This window comes from Denticeps clupeoides, chromosome 8 (genome assembly GCF_900700375.1).
Source record: "Denticeps clupeoides chromosome 8, fDenClu1.1, whole genome shotgun sequence".
NCBI lineage: Eukaryota > Metazoa > Chordata > Actinopteri > Clupeiformes > Denticipitidae > Denticeps > Denticeps clupeoides.
The window spans coordinates 3,880,655-3,902,060 of record NC_041714.1 but is presented as its reverse complement, the minus strand read 5'-3'; the positions used below and the strand labels follow the sequence as shown (position 1 = coordinate 3,902,060).

At 42.0% G+C, this 21,406-nt stretch overlaps 1 protein-coding gene and 1 long non-coding RNA gene across 2 annotated transcripts; one reads left to right on the top strand and one right to left on the bottom strand.

Annotated features, from left to right (window-relative positions):
- The first annotated feature begins 1,282 nt into the window (after nt 1–1,282).
- opn4a (opsin 4a (melanopsin)) lies at nt 1,283–17,216 on the top strand. Its single transcript, XM_028989970.1, has 11 exons — nt 1,283–1,431; nt 7,914–8,056; nt 8,664–8,797; nt 11,295–11,498; nt 12,182–12,353; nt 12,905–13,066; nt 13,154–13,261; nt 13,981–14,176; nt 14,448–14,618; nt 15,425–15,493; nt 16,207–17,216. The coding sequence occupies exons 1-11, from the start codon at nt 1,339–1,341 to the stop codon at nt 16,396–16,398; spliced, it is 1,644 nt and encodes a 547-aa protein (XP_028845803.1). The 5' UTR covers nt 1,283–1,338; the 3' UTR covers nt 16,399–17,216.
- Nucleotides 17,217–17,730: 514 nt separating this feature from the next.
- On the bottom strand, nt 17,731–21,406 carry LOC114796083 (uncharacterized). Its single transcript, XR_003750595.1, has 4 exons — nt 21,345–21,406; nt 20,561–20,628; nt 20,416–20,463; nt 17,731–17,916 (listed from the first exon to the last, which is right to left on the bottom strand). It is a non-coding gene; the product is annotated as an uncharacterized LOC114796083 (long non-coding RNA).

The window sequence follows — 21,406 nt, the reverse complement described above, 5'->3', positions numbered from 1 at the left end:
AAAATAGTTGGAACAGGGGCATGTTCACCAAGGTGTAGCATCTCCTCTTCTTTTAAAAACAGTTTGGAGAGTGTTTGTGTTGCCTGATGTGGGTTTCCAGCTGCTGAAGAGTTTGTGGTCGTCTTTGGTACATTTTTTGTTCAGTGATGTTCTGGATCTGGACGGCAGGCAGGTCATTTCAGCACCAGGAATATTCTCTTTTTTTTTTTTTTTGTATCTGTGGCTTCTTGGCTTCAAGGCTTCGCATTGTCCTGCTTAAATACACAAGGTCTTCCCTGGCATCCAGTAAAGGTCTTCGGCCTTGTTCCTAACCCAAAGAGACATCTTCAGTTTCTCGGAATCCATTGATGTTTTGCACCGAAGAGGATGAGATTCTCGAAGCCTTTACAATATGACAATTTTACAATCTAAGGAACATTGTTTTACGCAACCTTTTTATGCACACTTTCAATGTTTCAATGCCCCGCTAAGGCATCAAATTTGAACCGAGCTCATTCTGTGTTCTGCTGTGACTTCAAAATATTTTCACTCTATTCTAATTTAAGGAGATATATATATATATCTCAGACACTGTCTGAGATATATATATATATATATTCATTGTCCCACCACAGGTGTAAAATAAAAATGACGGTTTGACCAATAAATTATTTGGAAAACCTGCACTGAAAAAAAGTGAACACTGGCTAAACCCCCCCTCCCCCAAATATAATGAATATTTTTTAGCATTGCCATAATGTAAATAAACAGGTTTGTTTGGTTTGTTCACGTTACGGCAATGCAAAAATATTCGGTGTGACAGGTTACTTAATTTTTTTAGGTTTAGCCAGTGTTCACTTTTTACAGCGTGCAAAGAGTTGCATCCAAAATGCACAATTCCCTCAGGCTGCAAAAAGTTGCATATTGACTCACCATGAGTGAAAATGTCCAGTAAAGCCTCCAGTAAGTATAACTTGCACAATATGTTGATTCTGGTTGTCATTTAGCTTTCAGTCGAGGTCGAGATCGTCTAAACTTACTGGCCATTTTTTGGGAAACGTTTGGGCCGGACATTTCACCAAGACCTGGCAAAACATGGTTAAAAGACAACATTGCAAATGCAAAGTAAAGGGGAGGATATTTCAATGTCTAAATATGACACATTGACGTGAAAGCTTGATGAAATTGTGCCAGTGTGTCACGGGCTCGATCCAATAAAGCGCGACGGGCGGAGGAGGTGAGGAGATCGGCCTTACATAAGCGGGTAGGGGGGTCGGGTACATGAGCCTGGCGACGCCGGAGAGCCGCCACTCGCTCCGGGAGGAGAGGACAGGACAGGAGAGGACAGGAGGACAGAGGATGAGCAGGGAGGGCGTCCCGCGTCCCGCGTGGAACGGCACGGCGGCCAGCGCGCACCGGCTGGTGGAGCTCCGTCCCGCCGCGGCGACGTCCGTGAGTGGAACGCAGCGCAACTTTACGCACCAACGCAACACGGACCACACGCGCCATGCGCACATTTATATCAAATGCTCGGGTTATCAAACAGATTTCAAACTGCAGCACCGCGTTCGCTTATTTATTTCTGCATTATTCAAGTTTTAATAAGGCTTTATTGGTAGCATTTGAACTAGTTCGGTATAATGCGCGCGCGCGTGTGTGTGTGTATGTGTGTATATATGTGTGTGTGTGTGTGTGTGTGTGTGTGTGTGTGTGTGTGCGCGATCTCTCGGCGCTTTGATGAGACCGCAGACCTTTAAAAGCTGGATGCGTCGCGTCGTTATCGGGCTTCCACACACGGCGGTGGATTTTCGATTAATACGAACCGAAGTATTTTCCTTCTGCAGCACACACGCGTCGCATTAACAGTTCGTGATCCAAATTGAAATGGGATTCGCAAAAAAAGCAGAGATTGTGTCGGAAAGTGCATTCATATAAATGCATTATTATTATTATTATTATTTGGCAAAGTTTGCTTCTAATAAACGGACATGGTATAGAAGTGAATTTGTGTTACAATACCTTTATAAGCACATGATCTTGATAAACTTGATTTCGATCTGAAGTCAGAGGCCAATTTAATGACAATTATAAATCATTTCAAAATGAAAATACCCGATGAGGGTATTTATACATACGAAATGCACCCGAATAATGTACACCGCATCATCCTTTTCAGCTTTTTAAAATTTCTTTTTGGAAGTATTTCTTGTGCGGTGGGTGACGTTTGCTGTGTCCTGACTCGGACAGCAGGGGGCGCTTTGCCTCGCTTGTTGCTTTTATTTGATAACTTCAGGAGAAATGATCGAATTGGCTCTCAGCATCCTCTGCATTTCGATCAGACCGCCATAAAATGTCCGTGTCTTGCTCTGGTTAATGATAAAGGTCAGTCAGTTTTCAGAACTTGTGGCCGCCACTCGCGCTCTTTTAAATAGGCTCTCCGGATCAGAAGTGATGTAGTTACGTGTAACCTGGGTCCTATAGTTTAATCCCTGCTGCTGCAGGATGTCACGGGCGTTACCGTGCCTCGGAGACTTAATTCCCTGTAATAGCAGACAGAGATGACCGCGACGTGCTTTTGAGGCCTGATGAATGTTGAGCTCTTAAAAAGTGTCCAGGTAATCCAGCGTCACAGATTTACATTTACAGCATTTACCAGACGGCCTTATCCAGAGCGTCAGTAGTTACAGGGACAGTCCCCCCTGGAGACACTCAGGGTTAAGTGTCTTGCTCAGGGACACAATGGTAGTAAGTGGGATTTGAACCTGGGTGAGTGGGTTCATGGGTGAGTGTAAAGTATAGTGATTGTCACATGTGACAGCACACGGTGCACACAATGAAATTTGTCCTCTGCATTTAACCCATCACCCTGAGTGAGCAGTGGGCAGCCATGACAGGCGCCCGGGGTGCTTTGCTCAGTGGCACCTCAGTGGCACCTTGGCAGATCGGGATTTGAACCGGCAACCTTCTGACTACGGGGGTGCTTCCTTAACCACTAGGCCACCACTGCCTCCAATAGAAGTACTGCGCTGGCCGGAACTAGTAGCTGAGTGTGTTACCCACTAGGCTACTACCACCTATGTGTGGTAGTAAATCACGGTCAAGCTACTGCATCGCATCAGAAATGAGACTTTGCGGCTGTCCAATCTGTCCATGCGGTTCGTAGTGTACAGGCTACTTCGTCAGCACCCTTGTGTGTGTGTGTGTGTGTGTGTTTGTGTGTGTGTGTGTGTGTGTTGAATAATCATGGAATCACAGCAGTGTGCGATGTGACAAATCACGGCGCAAGTCGATACAGAAAATCTATAGATTATGTGGAATCAGACTTCTCAACGATCATTTTTTCAGAGTTAATATTACATTTCTGTTTCATCAGATTTTGCTGGCTTTAGATAAAGTGATATAATTAATGATACAAAATGATACTGTCATGGCGGCACAGGCAGGAAGGACACAATGCAGGGATTTAATACCACATCAACTAGAAACACGCAGTGACAACAAGGAAAATCAGGTACACAAACATCATGGAACATCAGGAAAACGTGGCCCGGAGTGCCAGGTAATGTTCGGATCATGAAAGATACTTTAGACACAGGAGGAAAAAAATAAAAAAACAAACGTAATCACATCTTCATATCTTATTTTTGTTGTCATTTTTGCTGGTAAAGTGCGGTCGGGCAGTTGCCACTGTCTGTGATGCGCTGCACATTCATTTGGTGGGGTTGTTTCAGATGAATTCACTGGAGGCCGCGGGCTGAAGTCCATCTGAACCGAATTTTTTCTCTGGCAGGGAGGACACACAGGCACTGCTGGAGCTGCATGCTGGGGGAAAATGTTCACAACTAAATGACGCCCCCCCTTCATTTCCGTACACTGTGCCAAGATGGCTAAGCTTCTTCCAAGTGTCACAGGAGACTTTGGCATGTGGCACCTGAAGTAGGTGCTGATGAGTTTCTGAGGGCAAAAACCATATTAAAGATCCTCAGAGGAGCTCCTCTCTGCAGCCGAGGGCCACGGTGTTCCTGGGAAAGTTCCTGGGAAATGTTATCAGACGCTGATCATAAACGTCTCTTGGAAAACAGATTACAGGATCAGTTAAAGGTCTTAAAGGCAGTTTCCTTCATGTGTGGAGGGCCTGACCATGACCCAAACCCACACATTTATCTCTCAGGCAACTATGTGGAATAAATCCTCCCTCCTCACGTCTTTATAAATCATTAAACCCCGCACGCTTATCACCGCAGATCGTTTATTATTCAGTAGCTACAGTTTATTAATGCAAATATGTACCTGTACCTAAAGTAATGACATTTTCCATTATATACGATCTGATACAGGAGTTAGCATGCGAACCAACAAGCAGCGTTCCACCCTGTTTTGGAAGGTGACAGGGAATAACTTTAACAAGAAAATACACAGAATACAGTGCATTAACCCCCCATAGAGCATTTGTTCTGACTGCAGCAGCGGGATGTCACACCGCCCTGAGGACGTAACCTGTCACTCAAGTCGAAGTCACTGGTTATGAACGCTTTTCTGTACCCAGTTGGTGCCAGCTGCTGGATTCGTCCTGATTATTATTCCAAAAAGGATATATTGCAGAACCGATTGGACCGTTAGCACTTGCGGTACAAAGAAATATCACAATGTGCTTCCTAACAACTGCTGAATCGGATGGAAATGTGGAGTTTTGTGCTCTGGTACAGCGACACTCATATTTACCAGGAGGGCTGCAGATTTTAGAGAGATGTTGAAGCACAGGTGGCAAAATATTGGACCTTTAATGGTCCAATATAAACCTGTCAAACCTTTTAGATTGACAAGATTTTTCAGTTTTAAAATCAGACCTCAGCCCTGAATAGCATCTGTTATATCTTGACACCATTTAAAGCAACTGGAGAATTACCATCATCATCATCATCTCCAAATCCAGGATCCAGGCTGGACCATGCCGTTGAACGCTTCACGGCGATTCTAGCCAGATCTGTTCAGAAATCCACACTTTTTTTAGGGGTGCAACCTGATACCAGAAACGATTTACTTCAAATGTTGGAAGCGGGAGCAGAGCTTTCGCTGGTAATGCCTTGGCGCGGTGGCATGATTTCCAGTGGCAGTGTTCCATTGTGTTCCCCAGATTATCGACACGAGGTGATCGTTATTGGCATGAAACACAGCGTCTGTGTGTTCTGCAGCGGGCCCAGTGTCCCAGGATGGACTCAAGCGACCCTGATTAGGACTAAGCAGTTATGGAAAGTGATGACCTTTTCACAGTGTATAATGCACATTCTCTTTAACTGAAGGTTTTTTCTTTGACATGTTCAGGTCTTTGGGTTTTAGATCTTTGATGTTGGGTGTGTGACACTTCACATTTCCATGAACGAAATGTGTCCTCTGCTTTTTAACCATCACCCTTGGTTATCAGTGGGCAGCCATGACAGTGTGGGGACGGGACCTTGCTCAAGGGGACCTCAGTGGAAGGTTCAGGATTTTAACCTGCAACCTTCCAGTTACGGGTCTCCTTTCATACCTGCTTGGCCACAACTGCCCTGTGCTGTATTATAATTATCAGTAGCTTTTCAAAAAGCTTGGTACCACTGCCATTTTGTTCTTCAGTCTGATCCTGACGATCTCGGCACAATTTAATGTACTGTCAACAAGTGTGACTTTAACCTAAAAACCAGTCATTCAGATTGTCAAAAAAACTGAAGAACACACACTAAATGCAACATGAAGACTCATTTATTTCTTTCATTTCTTAGACATACTATGTACAATCAATCTTCAAAAAGCTTATTTCATTTACTGATTTCTTTTGTTGGCATGGCCTGGAGGCTTTCTTTGTGGAGTTCTTCTTGTGATCTTTTGAGACAGAAGATTTATAGACAGAAGTGAATTGTAAATGCTCCATTTGTGTGTGTGTGTGTGTGTGTGTGTGTGTTGTTCACCTGGTGATGGTCTGCAGCTCTTTCCCAGCGTCGAGCTCGCAGATTACTGAGAAAAACTGACCTGCGACCCTGACCTGAATAGGCAGGTTTAGATAACGCAAGGTCGAATAGATCATTGTGAAAAAGAACAGTTCTGGAATCTGAAATCTCTGTCAAAGACCATAAGTTGGTGATTTAGCAGGTCTGTAGTACAAAATATTAAAACTAAATGCAATACATTTTTTTAACGATGAGTGCAGAATGGCATATTTTATTCATGTATATATCACTCTTCTGGAGTGAAATATTTGAAAGATATGACAGAGCTGGTTGGTGCGGCACTTGCCGGTTTGATGTGTGGTACACTTTGCACTGGTCAATGCTGGAGAAAAAGAGAGGGAGAGGGTGGCCTGGTGGTTCTGAGGGACAGCTCCGTGGGGGGAGTATTGATCGAGCCGAAGGTTGCAGAGGGGCTGCGGCAGGAATCAGGTCACCAAAGAAACAGCGCCTGGGCTTCGTGCTTCACCACTGTGCTCATTTTCCCACAGCAGCCAATCACTTTAGAAGATGATGTCTGAGCACGGCCTTTACTAATAATAACCCTGGTAGAAAATATTGTATCTTCAAATATTTGCGATATTTTTTCATTTTCAGATAAGTTTCCATGTACATATTTTTGCAAATTACTGCAAAAGTCTGAACATCTAAAATCATTGCAACAAAATCTAAACGCAAAAACAATGTGCTTATTCTAGTCAATAAATAGGCGAGGCAATAATAAGGCAATTTGGCTGATGCAGTGCCAGTAACAGTATTATGGCGGTATCTACACACATATTGATGCACTTGCAGCGTGGATGAGTGATATTTCTGTGATCAGATATGGGGGTTATGAATGCGACAGGCATTCTGGATACCACGCTTTTGAAATGTTTTCTTTGACAGAGGGGATGGGCAGACCAATAAGTCTTTCTACTCTCTTCGCTATGTGTTCAGCCAATGTGCAGATGCTGTACCATGCGGTAACGCATCTAGTCAGAAGGCTTTCGATGTAAAACATGGTGAGGATGGGCAGTGGAAGACGTTCCAATGGACCTGATGCAAACAGATCAAAACTAAGCTAAATGGCTGTCCCATAACCTGATGTTGACCCTCCACCCTCCAAATGTCTTATCCATCTACATTTATCCTGCCATCCTAATGGAATCTGAACATGATTTCCCAGGCCTCCAGACAGAGGACGAAACGCAATTGGACAATGGCAACATCAATCTGTGAAGATGAATTTATATCCATTAATGATTTACTAATTTTCACTACACTATTTTCATATTAGGTCATTTCATGCTATCATTCTCTTCATAAATTAACACAAAAAGCATGATGGAGCATGTCATCAACAAACATTTGCCTCCATTGCATGGGCTTCACAGATGCCATTTTTATGACTACTGAAATTTAATAATTAGAAAGTCTGCAAGAAGAGAACTACATTTAGAAAAGATAGGCGAAAAGGGCGTGTAAAATCGTTCTGACCATCAGACAGACCGGACGGCAATGTTGAGGGATTTGTGAGCTCTGTTTTTATGTTTCATCTGGAAACTGAAATCAGCAAACAGTGACCTCAGTCCGGGAAGATTGTTGTTACTACGTTTCAGCGGTGGACTCATTTTTTTTTTAAGGGATTAAGTGGTGTCCTATAGACAGCTTAACCACTTTCTCAGCCATCTGATAAAAGGACTTCCCACAAAGATGATTCCAGGTTTTAGTGGAGCGGTTACTGACACAAGGCATCGCAGCATTCAAGGGCTGGTGTGCTTTATTTTCACATCATCTGACCAATATGAATTTTGAATACGCTCTCATATATGTTGTCTTTCACAACCCACAACCGAACAAGGCAATGACATTTAACTTTGAAATTTAAATACAATACTTTTTTCCACTTGACCACACATTTTTTTTTATGCTGCAAATGTTTTTCACGATTGATACGGTTCTTTTTGAAAGGTTGCTATGGTTGAGGATGCTGCTGATCCATTTCCAACGGTGGACGTGCCAGACCACGCCCATTACACCATCGGGGCCGTCATCCTGGCCGTTGGCATCACTGGCCTAGTGGGGAATTTTCTGGTCATCTACGCCTTCAGCAGGTACTGCAAGGAATATAGGAGATGCTGCGCGCTGCAAAAATCACAAACTGTGTGCAGAATATTCGCACCATGGAACACAAATCACACTGCAATCAGTCCTTCTTCCTGTACGCTATTACAGCAGTATAGTAGTACAAAAAACAGTGCAGAAAAATCAGCGTTAATGTGTGCTGGAGGACGGAATTGCAGCGACGCTCCTCTCATCACTGTGGGCCTCTGTGTAGAATAGTTGTGTAGTAGTCATTGTGTTCTTGTTTCCTGTTGAAGACACTCATAGACTGTTCGTTTGCCCACGTCGGATGCACTGGAGAGATGGAGACGTCAGTCGCTCACATCTCGCTGTGATGGTTGCAGCGTGTAGGAGTATTGAGCAATGTGCATCTTACGGCGGACCGGTTGGTTGGTCAAACAGGCTCGGAACACACTGTTTCAGTTTTGATGCCATGCCCACATGTCAGTGGATTGTTGTTTCTCACCCTCTGCAATGACATGAAAACCAGAGAAACCAGAGATGCGCTACTGAATAAAAATTGTGCAATTCTATATACACATACGCAACAGGAGCAATGAACAGAAATGGTGTTCTTTTTTTGGGCTTTGCGTGCAGGAGCAGGAGCCTCCGGACACCAGCCAACATGTTCATCATTAACCTGGCCATCACGGACTTCCTCATGTGCCTCACACAGGCGCCCATCTTCTTCACCACGAGCATGCACAAGCGATGGATCTTCGGCGAGAAAGGTAAGCCTCCGGGCATGTGGGCAAAATATTTTGACCCATGTTGTCTGTTGTAAAGAATCTGAAGATCTAAAGAAAACATAGCGAGAAGCCAGGAAATCGAGATATAATTGAGAGGGTCTGTTGGGTTTTTTTTTTCTGAACGGTTGCCAATGGAAACAGCCTTGAATGTTTTCTCATTTCGTTCTTCAAGTGAGATTAGAGTGGCTCTTTTACATGAGAATGTGGGGCTTCGCTAATTGCTTTTGATGTCAAACTGGCTTCATTCCCGGCCGTCATATAATGCAGTTTAAATAGAATTTCAGGTGAACATTCCAACAAGGTTGAACTTCTGCCGCCTTTATGGTTTTGCTTTTTCAGTTGCTTTATAAAGCAGTGGAATCCCTCTCTTCAGGGCTCAATAGAGTTTAAATCAATGTTTGACAGTGAAATCCCAACGTAAGGCAGATGGAAGTGTCTGGGGCGAAAGTGAGTTATAAATGTCAGAACATCCATCCTTCCTTTAAACGATCCAGTCAGGGTGAAGGGGAAGCTGTAGTCCATCCCAAAAATAAAGCCACAGCAGCCAAGTTCTTTCTGTGGTCCATCCTGTGTTCTAACCCCAAACCTGTTCACATCAGCAACTAACGTTTGCTGAAACTCTATGGGAGAGAGTGACGAAAAGTCCGCCGGTTATGTGATTACAGAATGAAACCGCTTCCTGGACCAGTTCCACTTGCCGGTTGTCAGATGGGTGGTGCAGTCATGCAGATGTGCCACAACACGAGACTCATATTGGATCGCGCAAGTCTTCTGTGAACTGATTCACAGGAGGCCAGTGTTAATGGTAGACCACAGTGACATCATGCACTATCGGATAGATTTCTGGTCAGAAGAGTAGGCTGACCATATTCACCCCCAGGATGGAGGCTTGAAGCTGTGAAACCCACAGAGATGCTCGCCCTCTACCCTGCTAAGCCCCCCCTGCAGGCGGCATCTCCTTCTGTGTGACCTGCTTCTTCCAAAATCATCCAGAGGCCAACAGGGTGTGGTTTATCACACGTGAATTTGGTCAATGAGCCCAGGCTGTTCTTGTATTTTCTTCCCTTAAATTCTTTCGACAACCTCATTCCATCTGGAGAGAGAAAGAGTGTACATGTAGTTACTTCTAATGCAAATTTATATCATAACATTATATCATCACTATCCTCTTTACAGTTGATGGGAGTCTTCTCGTGTGATTTAAATGATGGACATGAATGATGATCTGCATGATGAGAGGAAGCTGATGCTGAAACTGCTTTCTTGAATAGAAGTGACATCCAGTGTCAGAAATGTGTGTCTCACATCCTCACATCAGCCCCAGTCTTTATTTCTGCAAATTGTTGATGACTATTTGCTAACATTTACATTTACAGCATCTACCAGATGCCCTTATCCAGAGCGACTTACAATCAGTAGTTACAGGGACAGTCCCCCCCGGAGCAATTTAGGGTTAAGTGTCTTGCTCAGGGACACAATGGTCAAAGTGGGATTTGAACCTGGGTCTTCTGGTTCACAGGCAAGTGTGTTACCCACTAGGCTACTACCACCAACTAATAAGGCCTGATGTGATAAAGCACAACTGTGACATTTTTGCTTCCAGGAATTTGCACATAAAAAAGTTATAATGGACATGATAATCTAAAAAACATCAGTAATTATTCAATTTAATGCAATTTTTTGTATTTTTTTTATCTTGAAGATGTTCACTGTTTTTCAAACTGTCACAATGATTTCAGAAATATTATCTCAGGACTATTTAGTCAGTTTCATAGATTAAGCCTAGTCCTGGAGGACTTAAAGAGTTCTGGAGCGGTTTGAATGTCATCCCTCGTCATCGTGATGAAATCATTAGCACCACTAGCTCCTCTTAATGAAGTTATATTTATATTATATTTGCACATTATCTATGTGGTTTAAAAAAAAAATTTTATGGGTTAAGATGTTGTTGTGGCCATGACAAATTTGCCGTTATGCTTAAGGAACAAACAACTATTTTCTTAGATGATTGAAAGCAGCACAGATGTGACCAGAACTCCAGCCAGAGCTACGCAGATAGGAAGCCCCTTTAAATAAATAAATCACTGGTGTTAACCAGTGTTCAGTAGTAATACTGAACATTCAGCAACAGAACACATCAAATATTAGTAAGGATGTACAGTTCCGCAAAACAGTAATTATATTACAGTCATTAATAATGCATTACAAGAATGCAAGATTTTTTTTTATTATTATGAGGTGCAAATTCAGCAGATTGGGGCAATACTCATATAACTTTCCAAACCTACAAGTACTGTTATTATTTGTCTGCAAGGAATGTTGTTTGCTGTGACCATTGATCTTGATATATATATAGAATATCAAGCTTTTGATATTTAATGTTGATATTTAATGACATTTGATGTTTAGCCCAATCAGATCCATGAACAGGAGAGTCTATATTCTGAGTTTGACCAGTTGTTCTGTGTTTGCTCCATAGGCTGTGAGCTGTACGCCTTCTGCGGAGCCCTGTTCGGCATCTGCTCGATGATCACCCTCATGGTCATAGCCGTGGACCGCTACTTTGTCCTCACGCGTCCACTAGCCTCCATAGGCGTGCTGTCCCGCAAGCGGGCCTTCCTCATTCTCCTCATGGCCTGGACGTACTCGCTGGGCTGGAGTCTGCCCCCCTTCTTTGGGTGGAGTAAGTGCTTCTAACTGGTCATATTCGCCTCTAAGACGTTTAGACATTCGTGAGGCTGTGTTTGAGATGTTGCTGTACCCAGAACAGTCTTTGATGTTGGCTTATCTCGTCCGTGAGCCGCAGATCCGGTCATGGCTGTTTGTTCAGGTACTTTGTGCCTAGCGGGGAAGTTAGTGTACGCTGGCCTCCAGCTTCATCCCTGACATGTCTGCATGAATGAATCTCCCAGGGATTTTTCGGCTTGCAGGCGAGAGAGGGGAGGGACCCCTCTGGCGGTCTCGATCGTCGGCCCTAATGCACCCGGCTCAGTCCAAATGGTGGCACGCATGTCCTCTCTGGCCTTCACAAAGGGTGTTTGTCTCCCTGAAGGCTTCTGATAGCCTGTTTGTTCTGTCTCAACCGATTAAGTAAAAGTGAAACGTTTATAGAACTATCTAACCTGCTTATGTAATGTAAAGAGACTGATCTCAGAGCAGCGCCAGATTGAGCTGCATGTGGACTGAAGCATTAAATTGATTTTCAGCAGCGTCTTGAAAGGATCTAGGATACCCTTGAGAAGATTGCCCCAAAACAGATTAAGACATAAAAGCGGTTCTTTAAAAAGCGGAAGAACTGCGCTGATGTGAGCTGAGCTCGTCCCAATGGAGTATTTCACATCATTTTCATCATTCTTTCCCTTCTAGGTGCATACGTTCCTGAAGGCCTTTTGACTTCATGCACCTGGGACTACATGACCTTCACCCCATCTGTACGGACGTACACCATGCTCCTTTTCTGCTTCGTCTTCTTCATACCCCTCGCTGTCATCATCTACTGCTACTTTTTCATTTTCCGAGCCATCCGTGACACCAACAAGTTAGTTGTTTAATCTTTGCCTCAAATTTAAACATCTGAAGTGTTTGTGATGCATCTTTCCTGCTTTTAAGGGCACCGTTTTCAAACTCGTGCTAAGTTGGGGGGGGTGGCGGCGGCCTAGCGTTTAAGGAAGCGGCCCCATAATAGGAAAGTTGCCGGTTCGAATATAGATCCGCCAAGGTGCCACTGAGGTCACTGCGCTCACTGCTGGCCGTTGTTCTCTAGATTAAGTTCAGGAATCCTCAGGAATTAGATAAATAAATAGACAAACGAATCACATTATTATTATTATTATTATCTTTAGCTTGAAGCCAAGCTTAACTACCACACAATCTATGATGATTTAAAATGGGAGAATGACATTGTCTCAAAAAAAAAAAAAAAAAAAAAAAGATTTTGTTTATTTTTTGGTTGATCTATATATGTAAATGCTTTGGATGCCTTTGACCTCACTATGGCGGACAAGTGCCATGCTTAATGCATAGTCTTGAGCTCGGTGCCAGTTTCGAAATAGGGCCATAATCGTTCAGTTCTTTCATGTCTGTGATTAGGGCTGTGGGGAAGCTCAACGGCAGCGACACCAGGGACTCCTTAAAGAAATTCCATCGGCTGAAAAATGAGTGGAAGATGGCCAAGACTGCTCTCATAGTGATATTGCTGTATGTCATCTCCTGGTCACCGTACTCAACCGTTGCTCTCACAGCCTTTGCAGGGTGGGTGCCATGGACCTTGTTACATGTCCGGCGATTTATAACCAGTATATTGGCTCAACCATTGCAGCATGATGTTTTTTTCTCCAGATATGCTGATATGCTCACCCCTTACATGAATTCAGTGCCCGCTGTGATCGCGAAGGCCTCGGCCATCCACAACCCAATCATCTACGCCATAACTCACCCAAAGTACAGGTAAAGCTCCAGTCTGGGAGTCACTCATTGTGACACCGTTCTGAAGCAGGGCTGTTTTATTAACTTTACTTAATTGGCAGCACCTGAGGGGAAATTGTTTTTTAATTATTTTTTAATTTCACTAATGCGAGCTCAGTCAAATGAACTGTGTAATTGCATGATAATCAATCAAATCTGAAAAGCTGACATGTCAGGCATAGCTACATTCTATTTTTTTTTTTTTTTCAGTTTCTCAATTAACCTAAATGTCCACTCAGTTGGAAATGATCTGATAAATACCGTCTTGGCATGTGTTAATGCAACAACATAAAACAGCAAATGATGTCCCCACTGTCTCAAAAAGGGTCATTCCAGGTTATTTTTTACAAAAATATCGATTTTTCTTTAGACTGAACATTGACTACTCTATTTGCACCGCTGTTTTGTAAACTATTAATGCCAAGGCCATAGTCATTGAGTAAATCCAATAAAAGACCTCTATACAATGTATAAATATGGGAATGAAAATCTTGGTAATATGTGATAAAACCTGGCCTCGTTAAAGTGTTTTATTCATTTGCAGCATTTTATAAATGTTATATATAAATACACACGCGCGCGCACACACACACACACACACACACACACACACACACATATATATATATATATATATATATATATATATATCATATTAAAACATTTTTTTTTCAATATATTCAATTACTGGCACACTCCAGGTCAGCCATTGCAAGGTACATCCCTTGTCTGGGTGCTCTGCTCTGCGTTCCGGCCAAAGAGCTTCGCTCCATCAACAGCAGCTTCATGTCCACCCGCCGCTCAACGGTCACCAGCCAGACATCAGACATCAGCGGCCAGTTGCATCGCTGCAGCATGGGAAAGTCCCGCCTCTCTTCTGTGTCTGATAGCGAATCAGTAGGTGCCCTTTTTTGTAGAAAGAATTTCAGCCCCACCCTTCTAAAAAATCCTTGTCATTCGATGACCTTCCAGATGTATGCAGTATGTGCAAATATACATGCTGGTTTCTTTCTGACATTTTTACTGTTATAACTTAGTTTCATTATGAATTATGGATTATTAATTTATTGTTTTCTACTGGAGTGCTGCCTGTGATATAATATTGTACATACAGCGTGATTAGCGTGGTATAAATGTATAGTTTTAATGAATACATTTTAATGCTTAGGTCTGGACAGACACAGAGGCTGATGTCTCCAGTATGGGCTCCAGGCCGGCCAGCCGGCAGGTGTCCTGTGATATCAGCAAGGACACAGCAGATCTGCCTGAGTTCAAGCCTTGCTGTTCCTCCAGCTTCAAGCTGAAGCTCAAGAGCCATGACTCGGGCATCTTTGAAAAGGTAGATCTGATATTCATGCAGGTTTTGCTAGTTCTTTAAGGTAACTTTTTTTTTAAAAAATGGAGGGCTAACTTTCACACACCCCATCAGTATCGCTTTATTGCAAATATTTAAATGATTTAAAACTTAATTTAGCATAAAATATATAAACATTAACAAAAAGACGAATCAACCATTGAATGTACCTCTCCTTCACAGTCTTTCTATAACATTCAATTTAAATATTGTTTGATTATGCACCACAAATTTTATCTGCCGCATTGCCTTGACCTTCTTAATCAGGTGTTTTTTTTTCTAGACTTGTAAAATATTTGTGATCTTACAATCTTTCATCATCTGCAGGCCAGTTGTGAACAAACCACAACCTGGTTGAATAAAGGACTGTGCTCACTCTGCAGCGTCCCTTGTGTTTAATCATTGCTCATAATGTATCACAGCAGAGGAAGGCTTTATTTTCAGTGGTCACTCTGGAATATTTCGCTGGGATCACTGCACCATTACTATAACTGAACTTGGCCCGGAGCTGCTATGGGAGCATCAAAACTAAAAATATGCTCTCTACATGGAACTTTACAGCCCTGGTGGAATAGATGTTATGTTTTAAACATTAGAAAGCACTTTACTTTGCTGACGCAACATTCTGTTTTGCAGTGTCTCCGATAGCACACTTTTCCAATAATGCACAGGGGAACATACGTCATGTCTCTCAGAGCGCATCAAATCAAACAAAAATGACACAAATTACATTATACATACACCATATCATAAGAAACAGAAGCTGAACTGTGGCCGTGTTGTTGTTGTAGACGTCCTCTGACGTGGATGACATCTCCGTGACTGGAGCCGGCCACCCGGACCGCGCTCTGCCTCCAGCCGTAAGTCCTGAGGACGACATGCTCATGGTGTCACTGTGTCACCAGCAGGGGCAGTTTTCTAATCATTTGCAGTCTTTCTAATGAGTCGAGGACGTTGCTGTCTCTGAATTCACATATCTACACATCCACTCGAGTTGAGAGCAACGGTGATCTCACTATAAAAGCCTCAGAATGCTCATGAGATCAAATTATATCATAACTAGAATATGTTTTGTACACCTTCTTCAATTTGATTCACTCATCAATTTGATTTACTCATCACTCCAGACACACATTGCTTGCATTAATTGCATTTATGTCGTTTCTGCATTAGTGATTAAAAAATGGGGCAATGGTGGCCTAGAGGTTAAGGAAGCGGCCCCGTAATCAGTAGGTTGCTGATTTGAATCCCGATCCACCAAGGTGCCACTGAGGTGCCACTGAGCAAAGCACCGTCCCCACACACTGCTCCCTGGGTGCCTGTCATGGCTGCCCACTGCTCACCAAGGGTCATGGTTAAAAGCAGAGGACACATTACGTTGTGTCAGCACTGTGCTGCAGTGTTTCAAAATGATAATCACTTCACTTTCACATGAAAAAAAAAAACTTCTGCATAGCCCAGTATAATTATATCTGGGCTGTTATAGAATTTGGCCATTTGACCAGAGAGGTTGGTTTGTTTTCAATAGTTTTTCCCTTTTGATTCAACCAAGTACTATTCTGACCTTCAACAGGCTGTGGATATACCAGAAGGTGTGGTTTCAAGAGGACTCATTGGTAGGATCCCTAGCATTGTCATCACCACAGAGACGACTCCTTTCCTTCCCACACTGAGGTCCAGCTACCATAGCAACCGACACAAGGTGACCAGTGGTAACGTAATGATGGGGTCTGTCACCACTGACTCAATGGGAAGTATCCAGTAGGGGTCACCTCTCCCCTCTTCCGCCACTCAGACCTCACAACAGACCTCTTCCTTTAATGACGCAAGGTCTACTAAAGTTTCCTCTGCACCGCCTCACCTCTGTATTACTTACTGACCCTTATTTGAACATTCCCTTTTTGTTGTGTACTAAACGTTGTGGTGGTGTCTTGCAAAAAAGCAATGTTCGGCAGTCCAGGTCTGGGTTCATGAATGTCATGCCATGCTTTTAATTGTAACATTATTATGCAAATCTGTATTGATTTCTGATGCTGATTAAATGACCTTGTGTCACCCGTTATTCTTTTTTAGCATGATGTGTCATTAGTGTTACATGTGTTGAGCTTGTGGTGAAGTGTACAATAGATCACAGGTCACAGGCAGGACCTTGATGTGAAAAGTAGTTTGGAATGTGAGATTTAAACCTTCTTGTGCATTTACTTCATTTGTTTCTGCTGACTGAACTTGCTGTATTCCTGACAGAGTGCAATACACTGCAATGAGATATTATATCACACTCAGTGTTAAATATGCTCACCTCACCTCATTTTCAGCACAGTCTCCACAAACTCAGGTGTTGCTGAGGGAATAGCAGCTATGTATGTTTATATATCCCTTTAAAGGCACAGCACATCATTATGTATTAAAAGTAAAAAATGAAATAAAATAATATGAAGTTGATCCAAATCACCATAAATGCTGTGCCATTGTATCAATGTTAAAATGTTTCTTAAATACAAAATGAAGAAATGTTAATGTTAGATAATGTGTTTTATTGAAATATAATATAATGTAAGATTAAGGTGGACCTTTATGCAGCTGCTGCACAGTTTTTGGTTAATGTACTTTTGTAAAAACAGATGAATATATACATCTGTGTATCAGAGTGTATGTGTTGCTTTTGGTTTTTCTGTGTTGTACTTATTTATTTTTAATAAATCTGCTCTTCTGAATATATACGGTAACTTATTTAAAACATTTTGATCTCACCTTTTGCTGACGATATTTTACTGGCTTTATTTAGAAGAGAGGTAGCTTATTACTACAGGGTGGTTGTAGTGGGTAAGGCACTCGCCTGTGAACAAAACAATACAAAAATATATATATACATTATAATTTTTTCTTCGTCTTCCTCTTGTAAGTCACTTTGGATAAAAGTGTCTGCTAACTAAAGTAAAGTAAAGACCCAGGTTCAAACCCCACTTACTACCATTGTGTCCCTGAGCAAGACACTTAACTACTGATTGTAAGTTGCTAAGTATATAGGCGTCGGAATGTAAATGTGTATGTTATTAGGGGCTGGTGAACATTTTATTAAGTAATATGTTTCGCCTTTTTTAACTTCTAACTGTACATTGAGGTTGAAGTTTACTTTATTGTCATTTCAGCTATATACGTGTTAGACCGTACATAGTGAAACGAAATATGGTCTAGGGGAGGAAAATCGTAGTATTCCTAACTGATGGAGGGCAGACTTCTGAGTTCCCAGGACCGCCTCTGATGCCATGGCTCGCCCTCTGCACTGAAAAAAGGAAACACTGGCTAAACTAGTGTTCAATAAAATTTCAGCATTGCCATAATGTGAATAAACCAAACAAACCTGCTGTTAGAAGCATTATAGTAAGGTTAAAAAAAAATTACTCATAGCGTAAATCAGACAGCTTAGTTCAAAATAGCAAAGTAATATTTTTTTAACTACTGTAATGAGAAAAAACACATTAAATAAACAGCTACGGTTTACATTTTTCTAAAAGTAATCTGTCAGGCCTAATATTTTAGCATTGCCGTAGTGTAAAAAAAACAGTTTAAGCAGGTTTGATTGGTTTATTTATTTATGGATATGCTAAAATATTAGGTGTGACAGATTGGATGATTTTTTTAAGTTTAACCTCCGCCTGTGTGTCACCACCCTGGTCTGTATTTTTCTGTCTCTGCTTAGTTAGTCTCAGTCCCATTCTGGACTGTCACCATGCGGCATGGAAAGGCCCCACTTTGTTCATTATGTTTTCTTGTGAAAAGTATGATTTACAGAAATATACAGGTTTTTAAGATAAAGGTCAGTTTCAACCGCGCTGGGATTTATAAGGTATTTACTTTAAATTACACGGAGGAACGACCCTTTCATCCGCCGAAATTCTCCCTTTAGCCTCTTTTCCTTTTCGCTGCTCGGTGATTTGCAAATTGTTTTTCTGCCTTCCCGGCGGTCTTCTGAGTTTGCTTTTTATAAAGCTTGCCAATTTTAGCCATTAAAGGACCACACAAACATCCATCGAATTTCTAGGTACACTGAGGTACCTGGGATCTGATTAGGGTAAAAATAAAAAAATAATGCCGGCAGCTTTTCACCTCAGTGACAGTTCTTCTGGATCGGCTGTGTTGCTGTATTTTAAGTATCTTTTTGAATGAGCACTGCCGCATCACTTGATTTTTCTATTTCAGTGACTTCTCTAAAAACACCATTTGCGCCTCATTCAGGACACTGCCGAAGAAACAGCTTCTTCTGCATGCTCTGGATGCCCAGTTGTGCATGGCAAGTGAGACCATAACTGACCCCTTCAGGTTTTAAAGGATACCTTTCACAATTCTGCTACTTGTTATTTGTCAGAATATCCTGTAAGAATTAGCAAAAGGTTGTTTTATTTTTGTGGCATCTTTTCCATTGAATTACACAGGTTTTTGCATTTTATAATGCGAGAGAAAAAGAGTTATGTAAGTAGAGTAAAGACATTAATGTAAAATGCATAGTTCTGACATTACAGAGACATGCTCAATCAACTGGTTTCTAGAGGCAAATCCAGTTTAAAGGAAATGTGGAGCATTGAACATGTGCATAAAATGCATTCAATATGGAAGAAACTATGTTCGTTTTGAATTACAGTGCTCTCACCCATAAATGTTCCCTTCACCCCACACCAACATTTTCCCTGCCATTTATAAAGTATCACAACAGCAAATATGTTTTATCTTTGACTGACAGCAAGAACAGACTCAACAATAAAAATTGGCATTGTGTGGACTGTCAGGGTGTCCTGTACTGACAATGTTTTTCTTCTGAATCCTATTTCAGACACTTATGCTATTCTTCTCCTGCTTTTTCAACTCTGTCCAGAAGTATGACTGACAGGTGGATTGAGCTGGAACCGATTTAAGTGCTATCGTGACAGGATTGTCAGGGAAAAAGCTAAAGGATGCCTTTTGTATGTGTCTTTTCTGTCAAAAAGACAGGCTGAAACACGGCAACTGCTAGAAAGGTTGGAGTTGCTTCAGTGTCGCGGGTAGCGGCCTGTGTGAGGGACCTTCATTTACTGTGCATTAATCTAATTGTACATTTTCTTCATTTACTATGTCACTTCATACTAAATTACCAACAGCAACAACAATTCATGTTGATCTCTGTTTGCAACATGAATTGTTGTTGCTGTTGATAATTTAGTATGAAGATGTAGAAAATGTACAATTAGATTAATGCACAGTAAATGAAGGCCCCTCACACAGGCCGCTACCTGCGACACTGAAGCAACTCCAACTTTAAAAATGACTATTTATTTGTGGCTACAGAGCAGTGGCGGCAACCTTCACCACTCTCACGAAGCCGTCCGTCCGACCCTTTCACCTCGAACCCGCTCTCCCCTACACTGAAAAAAGTTTTACCAGATTTCAGTAATTGGTCACACCTAATGTTCTAGAATTGACATGATGTTAATAAACAGGTATTTACATTACGTCAGTGCTAAAATGTTTGTGTGACAGATTATTTAATTTTTACAGTGTTGATGTCTAAAGCACTCACGGACTGAGGGAACATTGCCGGTTTTTGATATGGACGACATAGAGGCTGCCCAGGGCATCGGCGCGCAAATATACATAAAATATGTTATATATATATATGTGTGTGTGTGTGTGTGTGTGTGTGTGTGTGTGTATATATATATATATATATATATAAAACGACCCTGAAGTAGCTCCTTGCTGGAATTGTCAGTTCCACCTTAAATACCGCTCAGCAGGCTGCAATACTCACATTGCGCCTGTAGGGGGTGCAGTTCAGTGAGGTTTACAGCCAGGAAACCTGGTTCAGAAATAAAGAACGTTTTAAGTCTGTATATGGTGATGATCTCTGTGCCCACTCAAAATTCTGAACTATTAGTAATGGTATCAAGTGTTACCTGTCTGGGCTGCAGGGCTAAAGTCTCGCACATGTTATGTCGCCATTAATTCTCCCTTTTCCAGTTTTCTGCAAGGTTGCAGAAAGAAATACAAACCATTGGAAGATGGACACGAAAGGTTCAAAGGCCTATATATGTTTATCTGGTTAAGTTCAGAATGGTTCCGACAACAGGCTTTACAATTAAATATGTCAATATAAAATTCTAATTAATTTTGGAAGCGGCCCCGTAATCAGAAGGTTGTCGGTTTGAATCCCCATCCGCCAAAGTGCCACTGAGCGAAGCACCGTCCCCACACACTGCTCCCCGGGCACCTGTCATGGCTGCCCACTGCCCACCAAGGGTGATGGTTAAAAGCAGAGGACACATTTCGTTGTGTCACCATGTGCTGTGCTGCAGTGTTTCACAATGACAACAACAGCGATGGAAATTTAGTAGCGACACAATATGATCCTTTTAGCATCTTTTTACAGCAAAGTTGAATTGATTAATAGTACTTTCATAACAAGGATATAAGAACATAAGTAAGAACAAGGGAAGTTCATTATGTTCATAAATGTTTCACCAGGTAACAGCTCCTCAATAATTGAACAGGGTTGCAGTGGTCAGCCAGTTCAGTATGGCCAACCTGATGAACGCAGCACACCTCATTCTTGCATAGTCAGATGTCTACAAGATCGGGGAAATCATACACAGTCCAGGCATTTACTCTTTAAAAATGCATACAAACAAAAACACGAATAGCCACGAATAGAAGAAAAACACAAGATAATATTAAACAGACCTCGTTTCTTGTCGTGTTTCGGCGTTGTCGCTGTTTTAATAGCTGCCTGTCGCTTTAATAAT

What these genes read in the sequence shown, in the direction of transcription:
- opn4a (XM_028989970.1), top strand. Translation starts at nt 1,339, where the DNA reads ATGAGCAGGGAGGGCGTCCCGCGTCCCGCGTGGAACGGCACGGCGGCC. An exon ending in ATAACTCACCCAAAGTACAG is followed by an intron (nt 13,262 to 13,980) that starts GTAAAGCTCCAG and finishes GGCACACTCCAG; the next exon opens with GTCAGCCATTGCAAGGTACA. An exon ending in ACCGCGCTCTGCCTCCAGCC is followed by an intron (nt 15,494 to 16,206) that starts GTAAGTCCTGAG and finishes GACCTTCAACAG; the next exon opens with GCTGTGGATATACCAGAAGG.